General features: G+C 43.6%; 1 protein-coding gene and 1 long non-coding RNA gene across 15 annotated transcripts in view; one reads left to right on the top strand and one right to left on the bottom strand.

Annotated features, from left to right (window-relative positions):
- Positions 1–1170, bottom strand: part of SPIDR (scaffold protein involved in DNA repair) — a 512165-nt gene extending 510995 nt beyond the window's left edge. For 11 of the 12 annotated variants that reach the window (XR_008477199.2, XR_013527828.1, XM_078352483.1 and 8 more), the window contains exon 1: positions 1091–1170. Coding sequence is in view for 2 of the 12 variants with exons in the window: in XM_054246695.2 (XP_054102670.1) it covers positions 1091–1123 (33 nt within the window). In the remaining 10 variants the exon portion in view is untranslated. Of the gene's footprint in view, positions 1–1000 lie in introns of all 12 variants that reach the window. The other variant, XM_078352484.1, reaches the window with a different exon arrangement.
- A 125-nt stretch (positions 1171–1295) lies between these two features.
- The window catches only part of LOC103788436 (uncharacterized), a 34729-nt gene continuing 13810 nt past the window's right edge, over positions 1296–22214 (top strand). For 2 of the 3 annotated variants that reach the window (XR_013527829.1, XR_004735196.3), the window contains exons 1-3: positions 1296–1914; positions 2171–2369; positions 21737–21919. This is a non-coding gene — a long non-coding RNA (uncharacterized LOC103788436). The remainder of the gene's footprint in view (positions 1915–2170; positions 2370–21736; positions 21920–22214) is intronic. The other variant, XR_013527830.1, reaches the window with a different exon arrangement.

Here is a 22214-nt window from a genome sequence, read left to right on the forward strand (position 1 = left end):
AATTAGAACATGGCACGAACACAATAAAGAGAAGAAAATGAGCAGTTGCAAGACAGGAAGACAATCAGCGTAGCAACTTCAGGGATGTTCCAAAAGAAATAAAAGCAGGTGATGAATGTGTCCAATGCTGCATGACCAAGTAAACGACTTATACTGGATTTAACAAATCCTAGTTTTTCTCACACATTAATGCTTCTGAAATCAGGCTGCGTCTTATAATCAACAGAGGTGCCTGAAATGTTTTATTCCCTAAAGCCAGTCACAAAATTGATAGTGTGGTCTGATAATCAATGGTATCTGAAGCGAGAAAGCATGGTAGTTCCAAAGTCGAACCAGTATATGTGGACTATTTCCTCAAGAAGTTTTCGAGTAAAGGGAAGAGTCAAGAATGGAGGTCCTGTCTTTGCTTTTCTAAAACTGTTTATGAGCAAACGTATTTGAAAGCAAGGAAGTTATAAGGAACTTGTAAAAAGATAAAGGACACACGCCAGGAGAAGCACAATTAGCAGAAGAAAAAAGGATGCACTCTCGGATGCAGGTGCAATTAAACACCACTCACGCAATGCTTCCACCCGCTCCCCGCCTGGACCCAGAGGCAGCGCGGTGCTCACGGACCGGGCAGTCAGCCGCAGAGTCCCCCCCAGTGCGGCAGAGAGAGAGAGAGAGTTGACAGTGGGCTATCCGGGGAGACGGGCAAAGCCGCTAGGATTCCCTGCTGTTTGGTGCATTACACCAGAGTGAAAAAGAGACAAAAGCATCGCCAAGTACCCCCGAGGCTGACCTAGGTTCCTGCTCACTCCGGCCTCAAGTCCCAGCAGCCAGCTCCGTGTCTCCCATAGCTCCACCCCTCGCCTCCCGGACAGCCGCTGAGGGCTCGGCCAGGACAACGGGACCGTAGCCGGACCCGAGGGCTGCACCCCGCGGCGCGGGCTCGCTACACGCGCGCAGACGGAACTCGCCACCACCTCGTCCTTCAACCCCAATGCCCACCCCCTCTTACCCCAGCAGCCCGGGGCCAGCCCAACACCGGCCCGCCGCTCCCCCGCGACACTTAAAACGGCGCGGCGCCCGCTACAGCCCCAAAGCCTACCTTAGGGCCACTAGCGCAACTGCGGCGGGGCATCTCCAGGAGGGAAACCTCAGCGCGCCGCCTCAGCGCGCCGCCTCCTCAACGCGTCGCCGTCGTCCCACCTCGGCGCGCCGCACCGCGCGCTGCCATTGGCGGGTGCTCGGGCGGGGGGCGGGGCTTCGCCGGGGCCGGGGTTTCTCGGCCCCCAGGCGCTTCAGGGCTTCCCAGACCTCCCGGCTGGGGAACCCGGAAGAGGTGTGGCGCGGCGGGTCGAGCTTTCTTGCCCGGGCAGGGGTCGTTGCTCGCCGTTTGGTTCCTGGCGGGTTCGGGAAAGCTGCTGGGCTGGCGCCTGGAGCGGGGTCCGCTTCGAAGTGCTGTCTTTCAAATAAAGTTAATGTCTGTGTTGTCAGGCAACAACTGACCTTAAATAAAAATGGAAACCTGAAGTAGGGTACACATGCAACAGTGGAAACTTCAGGAATGGGAGTGGCTGCTGGTGACGGGAGCAGAGAGAGTGTGGTTTCCCCATGTTTGGCGTCCGGGGAGGAAGGAGTAACGTCTGAATATCCAGAGCTGAGACTGCACGTCGGACATCACATCCCCTGGAGAACTTGTGGAGGCTGAGGAAAGGGTACGGGGCGCCGGCGTCTGAGGAGGCGGGAGCCTGCGTTCCTACCTGGTTCGCCTGGGCGCGCAGGGGCTCCGCGGGGGCCGCAGCTCCTAGGGGCGCTGGAGGAGTGAGCCTGAGACCGCGCGGCGGCGACCACGGCCGGAGGAGGAAGCCGCGAGTCTGACTGGGACGCGAGGACTGTGAAGAAGGCATCTCCCATGGAGAAAGCTGCCAGGTAATTTAACAAGGTGCAAAGCGTCAGCCTGAGGAGGAGGGAAGGATGCTCAGAAAGTTGCCTTCTGAGGACGCAGCGGTGGAGGGGAATCTAATGCTTCAGAGGCACGTTTTGTGCCTCTGAGAATCCGTTGCTTTCTGGTTGATCCATCTTCGGGTTTTCTCTCCGTCCTAGTCCCTGTTCTGCCACCATCCCATTTTGAATCTGGTACCCAAGCCCACAGGTACCTGGTTTATGGTAGCTGTCCACTCTGCAGTGGCTGAAAACACGGAAGAAAAACATCTTCGCCTGGGGAGGACGCCATTGCTAGTGCCATTACGGTCAACCGTTGGAACAAGATAAACGGCACGCCCAATCTAGTGAGGATTTTGGACACGGGGACTCCGACTGGGACCCCACCTAAAACCCGATCTGCGTTGCCGCCTCGGCGGGGCCTCGCTGTCTTACTGAGCACAGTAAGTGGACCCGACCTCGCCGAGGTCCCCATTTCACCCCTGCAGCCAGACCTCTTGTGAGGTTCCCGCTTGCCATCTGCACCCGGAGATGCTCTCCTGCCGAAATGTTGGGGGTTTTCTCCAGACTTCCTCCCGTTCAGAATTCACTAGCTCAGTAGTGGCAGGGACATCCACTTGGTGATGGTTCACCCAGAAACCTGGGAGTTTCTGTGAACACTTCTGTGTCTCTTACCAATCTGTCCACACTCTCCACTGCCACCACTGTTTCCCTGGCCACTAGTGTCTTTTTTGCCCAGACTGCTAGTAGCTCCTAACCCATGTCGCCTAATCCACTCTTGCCCCTCACACACCACACACATAGGATCCATTCTCCACACAGATACCGCAGTGATGATGCTGTCTATATTGGCCTTCCTTTCGGTGGTCAAATGCGCCTAGCTCCTGCAGCGCAGGGTCTAATAAGCATTTGCTCTTCCTTTTGCCTAAAAGGCTCTGACCTCCCTCTGCCATGCCAATTCCAATGGGCCTGTCAAACCTGAACCTGGTAGCCTAGCTTCCCTAAACTAGCAAGCCTGAACCTCCCTGCTCTTCATGTCCATAGGACCCCGTGCTCTGTTGAAGATGTTTTGACAATCAGAATCTAAATAATCATGATAGTTATTTTTTTACCATCCGGCTCCACCCCCATGCTGTAAGGTAATACCATTTCTATCTTCTCTGTTTTTATATCTCCAGCATTTAACACAATGTCTTCCACACACAAAGCACTCAATTATTTGCTGTGGGTGAACTACTAATTATAAAACAAATGAATTGCCAGAGGCTGCACAGCTACCAAGTGTTCAGGATTAGAACTCATATGTGATACCAAGGTCCATGCACTCTCCACTTCACCAGTCAGAGCATAGTAGAATCATGAGGAATTTTCAATTGAACATATGGACTCAGTAAAAGGGAACTGTTGATAAGAAAGATGAGTCCTGCGGAAAGAGACTCTTGAGTCCTCTCCAGGCTTTTCTTATTTCCTCCTCAACAAACACTCAGTGGCAAACACCAAGACAAACCAGAAAGTCCTTCTTTTAACTTTTTTCTCATCAAACTTTTTGGCCTAGTTGTTGTTCGGCAGATATTTGTGGTGTTCACTCTGCTTACAGCCATCCCAAAGATTTCCATGGAGAACCATGGAGTCTATGGGGAGGGTGTGACTCACAAGAGGGTCTCTGCTGTACCTTCAGGGCAGCTCTCCTTCCATCTGTCTTACATATGGGGCAAGATTGTATTTAAAGAAAGATCTAATATAGGGAGAAATGTTTAAAACATACTCATCCATATTCTTTTTTGGTCTGGTAGGTGACAGTGCTCTAGGCTACAAATCCAAGATTGAACGTGAATAAAATGTCAAGGTATTAGAATAAAACATGACCAGATTTCTTTATAATCTTAGAGTGGGGGAAAGGGAAGAAAGTCTTTTCAACTATGAACTCAAAATGCACTAATCGCAATAGGAAAGATTGATCAATTCAACTACATAAAAACCCTAATTTATGCATGGCGAAAAACACAATAAGCAAAATTGAAAAATAGTTAATAATGATGTCATATAGAAACAACCCCCTAAAGTATAAATTACTCCTGGAGGAGTAACCAAGAGTACTCCTTGGGGGAAATAACCAAAAACCCAGTAGACAATGGGCAAAGGACAAGGGCAGTTCACAGAAAAAGGAACACAAATGGCCTTTATACATATGAAGAATGTACTATCTCACTCGTGATGAGAGGAATGCAAATTTAAACTGTACACCTATCATATTGGCTAAAATCCAAGTCATAGGCAACACATGTCAGGGTAAGGGCATGTTGCTAACAAAAGTACAGAGTTATACAACTCATCAATGGGACTTTGGAAATATGTTCCAAATTATAAACATATTTACTCTTTAAGCTAGCAGTCCCACTTCTGGGAATTAATCCTATACATACACCTACACACATATTGTCTTAGTCTGTTTTGTGCTGCTATAACAGAATACCTGAGACTAGGTAGTTTACAAAGAACAGACATTTACTTTCTCATGCTGAGAAATCTGAGATCAAGGAACTAGCATTTGGTGTCAGATGTGGGCCTTCTTGCTGCATCTTTATATGGCGGAAGACAGAAGGGTCAGGGAGCAAGCTAGCCAAATGCTGCATGAAACCTCTTTTATAAGGGGCCTTAATTTTATTAATGATGGAGGAGCGTTCAGGGCCTAATCACTTCTTAAAGGTGCCACCTCTTAATACTAGCACATTGGCAACACCTGAATTTTGGAGGAGACACATTCAAACCATAATACATGTAAAATGATATTGGGTATTTATTGCAGCATAGTTTGCAATAGCAAAAGACTAGAAACAATTGAGATATTTGTTTACTTGAAGGAGACTGTTAAATATGCCATGGTAATATGTCCATAATGATCTCCAGCTGTAATAAATGAAAAAAAAATGGCAGAGTATGATCATAGTGTGCTGCCTCTCTAGTACAAGAAAACAGGGAAAGACCACATGTTCCTTGTATCTGCATGAAGAAATGCTATATAGAAATAGATATATAGAAAAGTAAATAAAAGTGGCTACCTAGTGGTGGGGAGAAACCAAGTGATTTGGATAAGAGGAGGAAGACTTCTTCATCTCTACTTTTCTGTGTAGTTTTATATACCTATTTTAAAAACAGATTGAAAAGAAAAATGTGTACTTTATTCTAAAGTGATGATGGTTGTACAACTCTGAATTTTGTAACAAATCACTGAATGGTATACTTTAATGGGTGATTTTATGGTATTTGAATTATATTTTAATAAATCATTATTTTAAAAATGTTTGGTCAGGGGCTGGTAGCATCAGCAGCATCTGAAAAATGGTCAGAAATGCAAATTCTTGGACTCCATACTAGACCAATTGAATCAGAAACCTGGTAAACAAGACCTGGCAATCTTTTTTGACAAGCCCTCCAACTGACTCTGATGCACGCTCACCTATGAGAAGAACTGGATTGGACGCAATTGCATGGAGTAACAAGCTCTTGCAGAGTGGTCACCTACAAAACACCCACTCAGGGTGGGACGAAAAAGCCTTGTCAGCCTTTTCTTTAATCATTGACTACAATAATGTTAATAATAATATGACATTTATGTATGCAGGCAATGTTAATCCCTTTATATGAAACAAAAATAGGGCCTCATCTGATGGGTTAGAACACAGCAGATACAAAGGAAGTGCCCAGAAAGGGTTAGCAATTATTATCATCATTTATCTCAGAAAAACTCTATGACAATTGTGTGAAGCACGATTGTGATTACATATAATTACATCACAGACATGTTATGTAACTTGCAAAAGGCCACAAACCCAATAAGCCTAAAACACAGAGGTTTTCAACTTCTGTGAATCTCTGTCTCTTTGTCCTGATCACACTTAGAGAACCATGGATCTCAGTTTTCAAAGGTGTACAAATAGTTTTTATACATAAGAAAAGTGGGAGTGTCAGCCAGGTGGCTGGTGTGGTGGCTCACACCTGTAATCCCAACACTTTGGGAGGCCGAGGTGGGTGGAATACAAGGTCAGAAGATTGAGACCACCCTGGACAACATGGTGAAACCTCGTTTCTACTGAAAATACATAAAGAATTGGCTGGGTGTGGTGGCACTTGCCTGTAATCCCAGCTACTTGGAAGGCTGAGGCAGGAGAATAGGTTGAACCTGGAAGGCAGAGGTTACAGTGAGCTGAGATCACGCCATTGCACTTCAGCCTGGGTGACAGAGCAAGACTCCATCTCAAAAAACAAAAAAGAAAAGAAAAATAGGAGTGGAAAATAGAGTAAAATGCAAAGTATTCAAGGAATGTGCATTCATTCATTCAACAAACAAATATTGAAGTTTACTATGTACCAGGCCTATCTTAGGCGTTGGTTGGTTTTCTTAGTCCATTTGGGTTGCTATAACAACCCATCAACTAATAACTCAAAACTGCATAGCTGATAAAGAATATAAATTTATTTCTCAAAGTTCTGGAGGCTAAGAAGTCCAAGATCAAGGCACTGGCAGATACAGTGTCTGGTAAGGGCTGATTCTTCATAGATGGCACCTTCTAGCATGTTCTCACATGGTGGAAGGGGCAAGTTATCTCTCTGGGGTCTCTTTAAAGGCATTCACCCTATTCATGAGAGATCTGCCCTCATTACCTATTCACTGCCAAAAGTCCCACTTTCTTTTTTTTAACTCATTTTTTAATTGACAAAAATTATATATATTTATGGTGTATAACATGATGTTTTGAAAAAATGTATACATTGTGGAATGTCTAAATCAAGCTAATTAAAACGCATGCATTACCTCACATAGTTAACTTTTTTGTGGTGAGAACACTAAAATCTAATCTTAGAAATTCCCAAGTATATGATACATTTTGTTTGAGAGGGGGTCTCACTCTGTTGCTCAGGCTGGAGTGCAATGGTACAGTCACGGCTCACTGCATTTTCAGCCTCCTGGGCTCAAGAGATTCTCTGCCTCAGTCTTCCAAGTAGCTGAAATCACAAGCACACACCAACACACTTCACTTTTTTTTTAGTTTTTGTAGGGAAGGGTTTCACCACGTTGCCCAGGCTGGTCTCAAACTCCTGGTCTCAAGTGATCCTATTGCCTTGGCCTCCTAACATGTTAGGATTACAGGCATGAACCAGTGTGCCCACCCAATACATTGTTATTAACTATAGTCACCATGTTGTATAATAGATTCTTGAACTTATTTCTCCACCTATCTGAAATTTGACCAACATCTCCAATCCTATCTGAACTTATTTCTCCATCTAACTGAAATTTGACCAACATCTCTCCAATCATATTACCTCTCCCCTGAGCCCCTGGTAACCATCATTCTCCCCTCTGCTTCTGTGAGTTTGACTTTTTTAGATTCCACTTATGAGATCAGCAGTATTTGTGTTTCTGTGTCTGGCTTATTATTAACACCATTTATTCTCAATCTCTTTCAAAAAATAAAATATGAAGGAACACTTCCCAACTCATTCTATGAGGCCAGCATTATTCTGATACCAAAGCCAGGCAAAGATATCACACAAAAAGAAAACTAGAAAGTAATTCCTGGAGTCAGGTGTGATGGCTCACGCCTGTCATCCCAGCACTTTGGGAGGCCAAGGTGGGTGGATCACGAGTTCAGGAGTTCAAGACCAGCCTGACCAACGTGGTGAAACCTCTGTCTATATTAAAAATTAAAAAAAAAATTAGCCAGACTTGGCAGCATGTGCCCGTAATCCCAGCTACTCACAAGACTGAGGCAGGAGAATCGCTTGAACCCAGGAAGTGGAGGTTGCAGTGAGTCCAGATTGTGCCACTGTACGCCACCTGGGCAACAGAGTGAGACTTCATCTCAAAAAAAGAAAAAAAAGGAAATTATTGGATGTCACAAGATGGCTGACTGGAAGCTCCTAGCACTTCCCTGACTCCAACATAAAATATACTGAAGTAACAACTATATTTCAATCAAAATAACTAAAGGAGAACACAGGAGAACAAAAAAAGCAGCAGAAATTCTGTCAAGTATGGAAACCTGGGATGGCAGCACAGGAAAGGAAAGAATACTCTGCCACCCTGTGCACTCAGGATCAGTGTGGAACCAGGAGAGACTTCTTCCTGCAGGAAAAAGGTAAGCAGGAGGACCCCAGCAACCCCCATCACCATGATTGACACACACAATCTTCATTACCAGAAGTTCCCACATCCCTCACAGGCTCTGAGCCCAACTGAGAGAGCTCCCCAGAGTTCACGTGTTGAGCTATCCGAGAGAAAGAGCTGATACTTTGCCATCTCCCATCATCTGTGCAGCTACTGCACTGCACCATCTTGGAACCACAGCCACTGCTTGAGTGTGTTGTGATCTGGGAGTGAGAAGTATGCACCTCTTCATCCTGTGGCTTTGCCAAGACTGAATCCATCCTACCCAGTAGCACATCATCCCCAAAACAAGCTGCTCCAAGCTCTATCCCCTAGGGCCAAACTGCCATGGAACTTCATCACTCACATGTGAGGCACTGGTGCATCCTCCCTTATGGCTGAGCTGAAGTGACTCTCCACCTCCCAGGGACTTCAGGCATCCTACAAACAATAGCAGACACAATCCTGGTGCCACGGCAGATGCAATGCCCTTCTCCCTAGGGACCTCATGTCTTTGGCACTCCAGAGCCACTGCAGGTGAGGCAACCCCTTGCCCCAGGGCTCTGAGCCTATAGCACATTGGAGCAGTTGCACCCACCAGTGCCACAGCTGATATGGAACCATGCCCTAGGGAGCTGGATCCTCCACTGACCCACATAGCCATGCTTTCTGGGACTTAGCTGCACCTTACATCCCAGGGAATCAGGAGCTTGCCTGAGCTGGGTCATATCAACCTCTAGGCTAAACATCCACAGTGCCCCACCTATCTCAAACTGGACTAGTCCCTCGAACTCTGAGCTGCTGAGGTGTTCTACCTCTTTGGAGAGTGGAATCATTGCTGTGCTGCTCTATTCCCCCCAGGTCCCAAGCACAGGGGCATCTTCCCATGTGTCCAGGTCCTTGATGTTGCTGCCCCTAGACTCAGAGTCTTGGCTACGGCCATGTGCCACCCTCCCAGCGTCCAGAGTGACTACTGTGTGCTACCTCATCTCCCAGAGCCTGCACTGTTTCTGTATCCTGTTGGTTCTGAGTCCCAAATTGCAACTGTGTCCTGCTCCCCGAACCTGAGCCTCCAGAGTACCTCTTTACACTACAGCTGTGTCAGGGCTTTACTTTAGCCCTCCGTGTCAGAACTACAGCTACATCCCAGGCCCTGGGACCTCTCAGTGACCCTCATCATGACATTGGCCACGACCTTCATGCTCCTCTTCATCTGGCTGTTAACCTGAACCTATATTTCACCCAGCCCTTGGCCTTGACCTAACCCCTCATCTTTACCTTGACACTACCCTAAGGCTGGCCATGAAACCTGACCTTGTCTCTGACTCCACTGTATCTGACCTTGACTCTGCACTGGGTTAATTAGTGACCCCAAAAAGGTATGTCGATGTCTTAACCCTTGATCTCTGTGAATGTGATTTGATTATTGAGTCTTTGTGGAAGTGATTAAGAACCTTGAGATGGGATATGTGGAACACTGCTTCATAGTGGATTGAATGTGTACATTTGTTTACTTATATATGTTACAATACAGAGAGGGAGGAGACTGACTCTGAGGAGATGCATAGAAAGATGACCATGTGGAGACAGAGGCAGAGACTGGAGTGATGTTCACAAGGAAAGGCACTCTAGGAGCCTGCAGAGGCCTCAGAGATAAGGAAGGATCCTCCCCTAGAGCTTCCCGAGGGCTGGATTCTAGCCCACACATGGATTTTAGACTTCTGGTCACCACAATCATGAGATAATAATTTCTATTGCCTTAAGTCATTCTGTTAGTGTTGTTACTCAACCCTACGAAATGAATAGACACTGTGATCCTCACTATGACAAGGTGTCTGACATTTCTCATGCCCTTAGCCTGACACTGACTCTCCTCCTGGCCCCAGCCCTGACATGGCCACTCACCCAGAGCTAGACTTTATCCTGGCCCTGACTGTGACCCTGAGCCTGACCCTCACCATTATCCTGAATGTTCTGTGTCCCTCACCCTGACCATCTTCTACCCCGTGCCCTCACATTCTCTTAGAGCTAGACCTTGACCACCCCCTGCCCTAACAATCACCCTGATATTGAATATAACCTTCTTCATAACTTTGACCCTGACTCTGACCTTGATCTTCATCCTGATATGAACTCTGATATAAATTCTTTCATTTATTTTCATCATGAAGATCCCATGACCCTGAATCACGCTGAACATTGTCCTAACCCTGACCCTTAGCCTGACCCAACCTCACCATGATCCTGAACCTGTCCTGGCCCTGACCTGGACCTTGTGCCTCACTCTGACCCTGACCTTTTTAATGATATATGTTGAAACAGTGTGTTTAATAGTGTTAGGTGAGCATGCTACCCAGTATTTAGGTATGTGTTAGAAACACTGCATTTAAGCTCAGTGTGGAATGATGGACAGAAGACTCAAAAGTGGGAGTGAGAGGGGGTTGAGTAATGGGAAGTTGCTTGGTGGGTGCAATGTGTATTACTCCAGTGATGGATGAGCTGACTTCACCACAATGCAATGTAGCAATGTAGCAAAACTGCGCTTGTACCCAATGAATATGTACAAAACAAACAAAAACATTGTGTTTATATGTGTGTATTTCACTTTGTTAAATGATACGCCATAATATATTTAAGAGTGGTGGGTAAGTATATTATTATGTGTGTTTGAAACATCCTGTTTAGCAGCCTTCAGTACATGTGCTGTTATCTGTGATATATATTGAAACACTGTTTCCAGAGCCTGATGTTACTGAGTATAATGATATGTATGAGAAACAGGTGAGTTCACACTCTGCCGGCATGCAGGACTTTGTGTTTAAAAAAGATAGTGTGTGTTCCTATATGTAGTGATCTATGCGTGAAACATTGTGCTAGCAGTGTGGAGTGCATGTACTATTTTGTTTAGTGACATTTTTAAACTGCATTTAGGAGAAGTGTATAAGTTACCTGAGTATTGTGATATAAGGGATTTATGAAATGTGGGATAAGTTAGTAGCACCTACTAAATGTACTGCTTTTTTAAAAGGAAGATGAGTGTGGTGCAGGTACTGCTTTGTTATGGGAAATGTTGGAACACTGCTTACAGGACTAGGCGTATACCATCTTGAGGATTAGGATATACATAGGAAACCACTGAACCACTGCTAAGCTAGGTATGTTTGTGTGTATGTGTGTATACTGAACCACTGCTAAGCTAGGTATGTGTGTGTGTATGCATGTGTATTTTTTTTGTTTTTTTGAGACGGAGTCTTGCTCTCACCAAGCTGGAGTGCACTGGCACGACCTTGGCTCACTGCAACTTCTGCCTCCCAGGTTTAAGCAATTCTCCTGCCTCAGCCTCCTTGGTAGGTGGAACTACAGGCATGCACCAACATGTCCAGCTAATTTTTGTATTTTTATTAGAGATGGAGTTTCACCATGTTGGCCAGGATGGTCTCGATCTCTTGACCTCGTGATCACTTTGGGAGACCTTGGCCTCCCAAAGTGCTGGCATTACAGGCGTGAGCCACCATGCCCAGTTGTATGTGTGTGTATTTTTATGGGATAAAAAGTGTGCTTAGCACTGTTTGCATGCTTGCTCTTTGAGTTTGTGTGCTTGTAATATTTTCATTGGGAAAATATTTTGAAACATGCTAGGTGTATGCATTACCAAGTGTAGTGATATGTGTGTGAAACACTGTATTAACAGTGTGTACTGCATGTATTACTTTGTTTTGTGATTTCTTTTTTGCCTTTTTTCCCCTAATAGACCTCCGTTTTTGTTTTTTTTTTTAAGACAGAGTTTCGCTCTTGTTACCCAGGCTGGAGTGCAATGGCGCGATCTCGGCTCACCGCAACCTCCGCCTCCTGGGTTCAGGCAATTCTCCTGCCTCAGCCTCCTGAGTAGCTGGGATTACAGGCACACGCCACCATGCCCAGCTAATTTTTTGTATTTTTAGTAGAGACGGGTTTTCACCATGTTGACTAGGATGGTCAAGACCTCATGATCCACCCGCCTTGGCCTCCCAAAGTGCTTGGATTACAGGCTTGAGCCACTGCGCTGGTCCCAGACCTCAGTTTTTAGAACAGTTTTAGGATCACAGCAAAACTGAGTGAAGGTACAGAGATTTCCCACGTACCCTATCCCCACACATGCTTAGCCTCCCCATTATCAACATCCTCAATAGAAAAATACCTTTGACTATTACAATTGATGAACCTATATTAACATACCCTTATCACCCAGAGTCCATAGTTTACATTAGGGTTCACTCTTAGTGTTATGTATTCCACTGGTTTTAACATATGTATAATGACATTTATCCACCATTATAGTATCACATAGTAGTTTCAGTGGCACCAAATCTTCTGTGTTCCACCTATTCATCCTTCCCTCTTCCTTAACCACTGCTAACCACTGATCTTTTTACTGTCCCTATGGTTTTGCCTTTTCCAGAATTTCATATAATTGGATTCATACAGGATGCAGACTTTTACAGATTGGATTGTTTCACTTTGTAATATGCATTTTTTTCTCCATGTCTTTTCATGGTTTGATACCGATTTCCTTTTAGTGCTCGTAATATTCCATTGGCTGGATGAACCACAGTTTATTTATTCATTCACTATTGAAGGACATGTTGGTTGCTTTCAACTTTTGGCAAAGGCTGCTAAAAATATCTGTATGCAAGTTTTGTGTGAACATAAGTTTTCAACTCCTCTGGGTAAATACCAAGGAACACAGTTGCTGGATCACATGGTATGAGTATATTTAACTTCGTAAGAAACTACCAAACTGTCTTCCAAAGTGGCTGCAACATTTTGCATCCCCACCAGCAGTGAATGAGAATTCCTGTTGCTCCACATCCTCACCAGCATTTGGTGCTGTCAGTGTTTTGATTTGGGTCATTCTAATTCACATGTAGTGATGTCTCATTGTTGTTTAAATTTGCATTTTCTTCATGATATATGATATGGAGCCTCTTTCATATATACTGGTCTGCCATCTGCATATCTTCTTTGATGAGACATCTGTTAAGGTTTTTTAATTTTAAATGGGGTAATTTTCCTACTGTTGAATTTTAACTTTTTTGTATATTTTCAATAACAGTTCTTTAGCAGATATAGTCTTTGGCAAATATTTTCTCCCAGTCTTGGCTTGTTTTTTAATTCTCTTGATAGTGTCTTTCACAAAGTAGTTGTTTCTAATTGTATCCATTCTTCTTTCATGGATCATGCCTTTAGTGTTCTATTTAAAAGGTAATCACCAAACCTAAAGTCATCTACATTTTCCCCTATGTTATATTCTAGGAGTCTTATACTTCTGGCTTTTAGATTTAGGTCCGTCATGCATTTTGAGTTAATTCTTATAAAATGAATAAGATCTATGTCTATTCACTTTTCTTTTGCAGGTGGATATCCAATTGTCTTGAGCACCATTTGTCAAAAAGACCAATTTGCTACATTGTCTAGACTTTGCTTCTTTGTGAAAGATCAATTGACTAAATATAGGTGGATCTATTTCTCAGCTTGCTTTCTGTTCCTTTAATCTATTTGTCTATTCTTTTGCCACTACCACACCGTCTTGATTACCAAATGATTATAATAAGATTCAGAGTCTGGTAATCTCAGTCCCCCAAGGTTTTTCTCATCAATATTGTATTGGCTATTCTGGTTCTTTTGACTCTCAGTATAAACTATAGAATCAGTTTGTCAATATTGACAAAGTAACTTGTTAAGATTTTCATTGAGATTTTATTAAATCTATGTGGTGCAGTCATGGCTCTGCAGCTTCACTCTCCCAAGCTCAAGTGATCCTCCTTACCTCAGCCTCCAAGTAGCTGGGACTGCAGGTGCATGCCACCAGATGTGTCTAATTTTTTATGTTTTTGGAGAGATGGGGTTTTGCCATGTTGCTCAAACCAGTCTTGAACTGCTGGGTTCAAGCGATTCCCACACCTCAATCAGCCAAAGTGCTGAGATTACAGGTGTAAACTATCATGCCTGGCTATTATTGTGTTTTTAATTTCAAATTTGACTTGTTCATTGCTGGCATATGTGAAAGTAATTGAATTTTGTACATTAACCTTGTATCCTGCAACCATATTATAAGTGCTTATTATTTCAGAAGTGTTTTTGTCATTTTTTTTGGTTGTTCTACCTAGACAACCATGTTATCTGTGAATAAAGAGTTTTATTTTTTTCTTTCTAATCAGCATACCTTTTATTTCCTTTACTTAGCTTATTGCATTAGCTAAAACTGCCAGTATGTGGTTGAAAAACCACATGGTTGTCTAGGTAGAACAACCAAAAAAAAAAAAGCAGTGGTGAGAGGGGACATTCTTGCTATGTTCCTGATCTCAGTGGGAATGTTTTACTTTCTCATCATTAAGTATAATATTAGCTGTAGGATTTTGTTGTTTTTGTTATTCTTTCTCAGTTTGAGGAAATTTCTCCCCATTCCTAGTTTAGTGGGAGTTTTGATCATGATTGGGTGCTATTTGTCAAGTGCTATTTCTGCATCTATTGCTATGATGTTATTTTCTTCTTTAGCTGGTTGATGTGATGGGTTATGTTAACTGATTTTCAAATGATGAGCCAGCCTTGCATACCTGGAATAAATCCCACTTGGTTGTGGTATATAATTCTTTTTATACATAGTTGGATTTGATTTGCTAAATTTTGTTGAGGTTTTATATCTATGTTCATTAGAGATACTAGTCATTAGTTCTTTTTCCTTGTAAGGTCCTTTTCTTGCCTTGGCATTAAGATAATACGAGCTTCATAGAATGAGTTAGGAAGTATTCCCTCTTCTATCATCTGAAAGAGGTTGTAGAGAATTTATATAATTTATTCTTTATGTTTGATAGATATCATCTGTGAACACATCTGGGATTGGTTCTTTCTGTGTTGGAAAGTTTAAGTATTGATCTGATTTTGTTAATAGATGTAGGCCTATTCCAGTTTGTATATTTCTTCTTGGGTGACCTGTGTCATATTGTGTCTTTCAAGGAATTGGTCCATTTTCACTAGGTTATCAAATTAGTGGGCATAGAGATATCGATAGTATTCCTTTATTATCCTTTCAATGTCCATGGGATCTATAGTAATGCCCCCCTTTCTCTTTCTCTCTTTCTTCTTTCTTGAGGGAGTCTCACTCTGCCACCCAAGCTGGAGTGCAGTGGCGTGATTCTGACTCACTGCAATCTCTGCCTCCCAGGCTCAAGAAATTCTCATGTCTCAGCCTCCTGAGTAGCTGGGATTACAGGCACACATCACCATGCCTGGCTAATTTTTGTATTTTTAATAGAGATGGGGATTCACCATGTTGGCCAGGCTGGTCTCGAACTCCAAACCTCAAGTGATCCACCTACCTCAGCCTCCCTAAGTGCTGGATTACAGGCATGAGCCACTGCACCCGGCCCCCTCTTTCATTTCTGATATTAATTAGTGTCTTTTCTCTTTTTGTCTTAGCCTGACTAGAGGCTTATCAATGTATTGATCTCTTTTTTTTTCAAAGTACCAGGTTTTATTTTTGTTGATTTTCTTCTTTCAATTTCATTGCCTTCTGCTTAATAAAGCCTTTAATTATTAATATTTTTTCTTTTATTTAGTAATAGTTTAGGGCCTGATGTAATGGCTTATGCCTGTAATTCCATCCCTTTGGGAGGCCAAGGTGGGAGGATGCCTTGAGTCCAGGAGTTTGAGACCAGCTTGGGCAACAGAGAGACCGTGTCTCATGAATGATTATTATTGTTTTATTTTCTTCTTCTCCTTTTTTTTTTAATCCTTTTTTGATACAGAGTCTCACTCTGTTGCATGGGCTGGCGTGCAATGGCGCAATCTTGGCTCACTGTAACCTCCGCTTTCCAGTTTCAAGTGATTCTCCTGCCTCAGCCTTCTGAGTATCTGAGATTACAGGCATGTGCCACCACACCTGGCTAATTTTTGTATTTTTAGTAGAGATGGGGCTTTGCCATGTTGGCCAGGCTGGTCTCAAACTTCTGACCTCAAATGATCTGCCTGCCTTGGGCTCCCCAAGTGCTAGGATTACAGGAAAGAGCCACCACATCTGGCCCATTTCAAAATATTTTCTAATTTCTCCTGAGATTTCGTCTTTGAAATATTTCTTCTCTGTAGTATTTAGAACTGTTTGTGTAATCTTCAAATATTTTGAGATTTTCAGCTGGGCATGGTGGCTCATGCCTATAGTCCTAGCACTTTGGAAGGCTGAGGCGGGCAGATCACTTGAGGCCAGGAGTTTGAGACCAGCCTGGCCAATGTGGTTCCATCTAAATGTTCCCATTTAGTAGAGTAGAGTAGAAATCCCATCTCTACTAAAAATACAAAAATTAGCCAGGCATGGTGGCGTGTGCCTGTAGTCCCACCTACTCAGGAGGCTGAGGCAAGAGAATTGCTTGAACCTGGGAGGCAGAGTTTGCAGTGAGATGAGATCACACCACTACAGTCCAATCTGGGTGACAGAATAAGACCTTGTCTCAAAAAAAAAAAAATTGAGATTTTCCAGCTATCTTTCTATTATCGATTTTTAGTTTAATTTCACTGTGGTCTGAGAGCAGATGTTGTATGATTTCTATTCTTTTAAATGTGTTAAGGTATGTCTTATGGCCTGTCTTGGCAAATGGCCCATGTGAGCTTGAGAAGAATGTATATTCTTCTGTGCTTGGATGAAGTAGTCTATAGATGTCAGTTATATCCAGTTGGTTGATGACATTGAATTGAATTCACTTATGTCTTTACTAATTTTCACCTATGTCCTAACCTTCCATATCTTTCCTTTCCTTTCCTTTTTTTTTTTTTTTTTTTTTTTGAGACAGTGTCTCGCTCTGTCACTAGGTTGGAGTGCAGTGGCATGATCTTGGCTCACTGCAGTCTCTGCCTCTTGGGTTCGAGTGATTCTTCTGCCTCAGCCACCTGAGTAGCTGGGACTGCAGGTGTGCACCATCATGCCCAGCTAATTTTTGTATTTTTAGTAGAGATGGGTTTCACCATGTTGATCAGGATGATCTCAATCTCTTGACCTCATGTTCTCCCTGCCTTGGCTTCACAAAGTACTGAGATTACAGACATGAGCCACTGCACCTGGCCATATCTTTCCATTTCTGATAGACAGTTGTTGAAACTGAAATATAAAATCATAATAGTGGATTCATCTATTTTTCCTTACAGTTCTGTCGGTTTTTGCCTTAAGTATTTTGACACTTTGTTGTCAGGTGCATACATTTTAACAAGTGTTATGTCATTTTGGAGACTTGATCTATTATTAATCATTATGTAATACCCCTCTTTATCCTTGATAACTTTTCTAGCTCTGACTTTTCTAGTTCTACCTGCAATTAGCATAGCTACTCTTGCTTTCCTTTGATTGATATTAGCATGATATCGATTTACTTTTAATCTACATGTGTCTTTACATTTAAAGTATGTTTTAAAAATCATTCTCACAATCTTTTAATTGGTGCATTTAAGACCACTGACATTCAACATGATTATTGATATAGTTAGATTAGTATCTACCATATTCATTACCATTTTTGTATTTGTTGTCTTTGTTCTTTGTTCCTATTTTTGTCTTCTTTTTCTGCCTTCTGTGGTTTTAATTGAGCATTTTATGTGATTTATTTTTCTTTTCTTAGCATATTCATTTTACTTCTTTTTTTTCACTGGTTGCCCTAGAGTTTGCAATACGCATTTACAACTAATCCAAGCTCACTTTCAAATTCTGCTATACTACTTCACAGGCAGTTTATTTACCTTATAATAACAAAATAATCCTAATTTTTCCTTCCCATTGCTTGCATCATTACTGTAATTCACACCACTTATACATAAGCATATATAATATATCTTCGTAAGCATGAGTAATGGAAGAGCATTATTGCTTTTTTTTTTTTTTTTGAGATGGAGTTTTGCTCTTGTTGCCCAGGTTGGAGTGCAATGGTGCGATCTTGGCTCACTGCAACCTCTGTCGCTGGGGTTCAAGTGATTCTCCTGCCTCAGCTTCCCAAGTAGCTGGGATTACAGGCATTCAACACCACATCTGGCTAATTTTGTATTTTTAGTAGAGATGGGGTTTCTCCATGTTGGTCAGGCTGGTCTGAAACTCCTGACCTCAGGTGATCCACCTGCCTTGGCTTCCCCAAGTGCTGGGATTACAGGCATGAGCCACTGTGCCTGGCCCCACATTATTGCTTTTATTACTTTTAACAAACTATCAATTAAGAATAAGAAAAATACAAGTTTTGGCTAGGTGCAGTGGCTCACGCCTATAATCCCAGCACTTTGGGAGGCCGAGGCGGGTGGATCACAAGGTCAAGAGATCAAGATCATCCTGGTCAACAAGGTGAAACCCCTTCTCTACTAAAAATACAAAAATTAGCTGGGCGTGGTGGTGCGCACCAGCTACTCAGGAGGCTGAGACAGGAGAATTGCTTGAACCCAGAAGGCGGAGGTTGCGGTGAGCCAAGATTGTGCCATTGCACTCCAGTCTGGGTAACAACAGCGAAACTTCATCTCAAAAAAAAAAAAAAAAAGAGAGAAATACAAGTTTTTATTTTACCATTACTTATTTATTCTCTGATGCTCCTCCCTTCTTTTTGTAGTCTAAATTTCTGACCTATATCATTTTCCTTTTTTCTGACGAATTTCTTTTAACATTTCTCAAAAGGCAGATCTACTGGCAATAAATTTCCTCAATTTTGAGAAAGCATTTCTTCTTCACTTTCAAAGCATACCATTATAGAGTATAGAATTCTAGGTGGGTGGGTTTTTTTCCCTCAGTATTTCAGTCTGTTTCTTGTATGTGTTGCAAATGTATTTCTTTTCTTTATTCTTCATGTTCTTTTTTTTTTTTTTGACAGAATCTTGCTCTGTTGCCCAGGCTGGACTGCAGTGGCACAGTCTCAGCTCACTGTAACCTCCACCTCCTGGGTTCAAGTGATTCTCTTGCCTCAGCCTCCTGAGTAGCTGAGATTACAGGTGTGCGCCACCACACCCAGCTAATTTTTGTAGTTTTTTGTAGAGACGGGGTTTCACCATGTTGGCCAGGATGGTCTCAATTTTTTGATCTCATGATCTGCCTGCCCCAGCCTCCCAAAGTGCCGGGATTATAAGCTTGAGTCCAGCCATCTTCCTGGGCATTTTCCCTGAGTCTGTCCCTCATGGTATATCATGGTGAGAAACAAGAGCCATAGGCAGGCTCCCAGCTGGCATGGTTTGCCTTTTGAAAACACTTCTGTTATGATTCTGCTCATGGAAGCAGCTTCCATTTATAAGAAAGGGCAACTCTGCATAGTAAGCTGCATTGGAATAATCAAGTGTTTCCTAATAGGCCTGATAAGGTTCAATTTTTACCTTAAGAATGGAGATGATACTAACTTCTCTGCCTTACAGGACAATTGTTAGACTCAGCAATATTATTATGATGATAATAATAATGATGATGCTAGTGATGATGATGATGTTGGTGATTGTGATGATGCTGGTGACAGTGATGATGCTAGGGATGGCAATGGTGTTGGTGATGAGGCTGGGGATGGTGATGATGCTGGTGATGGTGATGATGCTGGGGATGGTGATGATGTTGGTGATGGCAATGATGCTCAGGATGGGGATGGTGATGGTGATAATGATGATGCTGGGGATGGTGATGGTGTTGGTGATGGTGAGGATGCTGGTGATGGTTATGATGTTGTTGATAGTGATGGTGTTGCTTATGGTGATGGTGTTGCTGATAGTGATGATATTGATGAGGATAATGTTTCTCAGCAACAATGCAATGATGGAAGCACCATTTATGGGGTAGATATGATGTGATAGGGGGTGCAGTAAGCTTTGTGCAGGCATGGTCTCATTTCATTCCCACAACAGTACTTGGGAATGAATAAAAAGCAGGCATTAATGTCTCACTATTTCAGATGAAGACAGTAGGCCCAAAGATCTGAGCAGTATGTCTGGAGTCACCTTGCAACTGGGATGACAGCAAGTGCAAGGCAAGTAGGGTGGTGAGAGCAATCGAGATGGGAAAGTTCTAGCAGATGTGACATTGTCCTCCAGGTGGGTCATGGAAACCACATAGGAAGCTCCGGCTGCCTGCTGGTCCACCTGCTGAGGCCTCACTCTTGTCTGAATGTCTCCAGAAGCAGTGATTCTTCTGGGCAGAGAAAGAGAGAAGCTCGGGCGCTGTGGATGGCTGTGGCTTCCCTCATGAATTTGCCACTTGCGGTCTGAATGCATTTTGTGCAGATAGTGTAGAGTGTAATTGAGCCCAGCAGAAACCCAGGCAGAGTTCATGAGCCCCCCAATAGGTTCTGACCCCACAATATTGTTGCTCTTGGTCAACATGCTGTCTGTCACCACGAGGAGAACTCTGCAAAGTTGGCTGTGGTTTATTTATTGTTGGAGCCCTCAGTGCATGGCAGCTCAGTGCTGGCTCAGGGCAGCACCCAAAAGAGAGAGGCGGGGTTATATTCCCATAGGAGCCCAGCTGCCCTCACCTTTTGTGTGGTGTGGATGATGGTTTTGAAGAGGCTCCTGTGAAAAGCAGGAGGAACTTGGTTCACCTAGCAGGAGAGGCCACAAGAGCCCAGGATCTGCACTCTCCTGGAGAAGGTGCTACCTGGAAATTCAGTTGCCTGTCTGGTCCTCCCCTTGACACTTGAAGAAGCTGTGCCAGAGTCTCATGTCTCCTCCATGTCTCCACTGGTAACATGGGCATGATTCCCTTCTTTGACTCATGGAAACAGGTTGCTAGGTCGTCTGATGCAGATTAAGGAATGAGTCTCAGGAGCTCCAATTTTTGCTTTCAATTGGTTCAGCCCCTCACTCACTGCCTCTCCTCTGTCCCTTCCAGAGCTGCTCCAGTACTGCGTGCAGTGTTGTCTATGAAGCCCTTGCCTGACTGCTTCAGTCCTCCCCAGGCTTCTGCAGTGACACCCTCCATAGTCCCAGGAGGACACATGGAAGGAGCCAGAAAACAAAATGGCCTGGTGGCTGCTCATATAGTTCTAGTCATGACCTGTAATGGAACTCAGGAACGGCCTGGACACTGCGGGGGAGACAGGGCACGTTATTTTGGTGAATAAATAGCCTGGAGGCTGACTCATCAGGGAACAAGGTCCAGTTTCTCAATCATGACCCTGCTGATGGATGTGCTGGGGCCCCCTTAGTCCTTGGGTCCTCAGACCTTGCTCTCTGCAGCTCTCCACTGCTCCCCATGAGAGCAAAGAAGAAACCCTGGCTGAATCCTGGCTCCTCCTGTGCTGTCCAGGACTACAGGGACAGGTTCAGTGGGTAGCTCAGGGTCTGGTGGTCAGCTGTGTTCAGTCTCTGAAAGCCCTGCTTTCTAAAAAGCACCAGGGGTTGCCACTTGTGCTTTATTAAGTGATCAAACCTGAAAGATAGGGCTTAGTAATGCTGTCTTGATCCAAAAATGAGTTCTACACTTATTACTAGTTTTACTGTAAAAGGAAGGAGGAGGTAGTTTTGTCTAGAATATGCTCTTTGTGGGTAGCATATGAAAATGTCTGTAACCATGGCTTTGCTACTAAGATGAACAGAACAGCAAGGGTTCGATGGTCACAAACAAGCTTCTCCAACAATATTCCATTTATTTCTCACAACTATGCTGAGAATTTTATAATTTGATTTTCTGTTTCTCAGTTGCAGAAATTAAGAGAACGTCTATGACTTGTCCCAGGGGTCACAGTCACAGATTGCAGAACTGGAACTTGAGCCCAGGTCAACTACCAGAAAATTCCTGCTTGGGCCATGCGCATGTTTTCCAACCTTGTTTACTGGAGGACCTTCTTTCTGCATCACTGTGGCTACATGGACGGGGCTAAGGTTGGTGGTCACCCTGTAACCCAAGCCCACCATACCTCCCCATCAAAGCGCGACCCACCTTGGCCTCATTCTGCAAACCGGAAGAGTCCCTTATATTGAGTATCAAGCAAAAATAAAATCCCAAGTTCTTCAATTGACTGAACTTAACTCCCTCTGGGCCAAGAAGAACTTGAAAAACTGAATTCCTGGCCATTACAGGAAGAGAAGCTGGGCACACCTCATTGTACCCCCTCTCTTTTGGAGTTTAGGCACAACTGGCCAGCATTAACATTAAAATAGAGATCAATAAGAATGA

The sequence above is a fragment of the Callithrix jacchus genome, chromosome 16, assembly GCF_049354715.1.
Source record: "Callithrix jacchus isolate 240 chromosome 16, calJac240_pri, whole genome shotgun sequence".
Classification (NCBI taxonomy): Eukaryota; Metazoa; Chordata; class Mammalia; order Primates; family Cebidae; genus Callithrix; species Callithrix jacchus.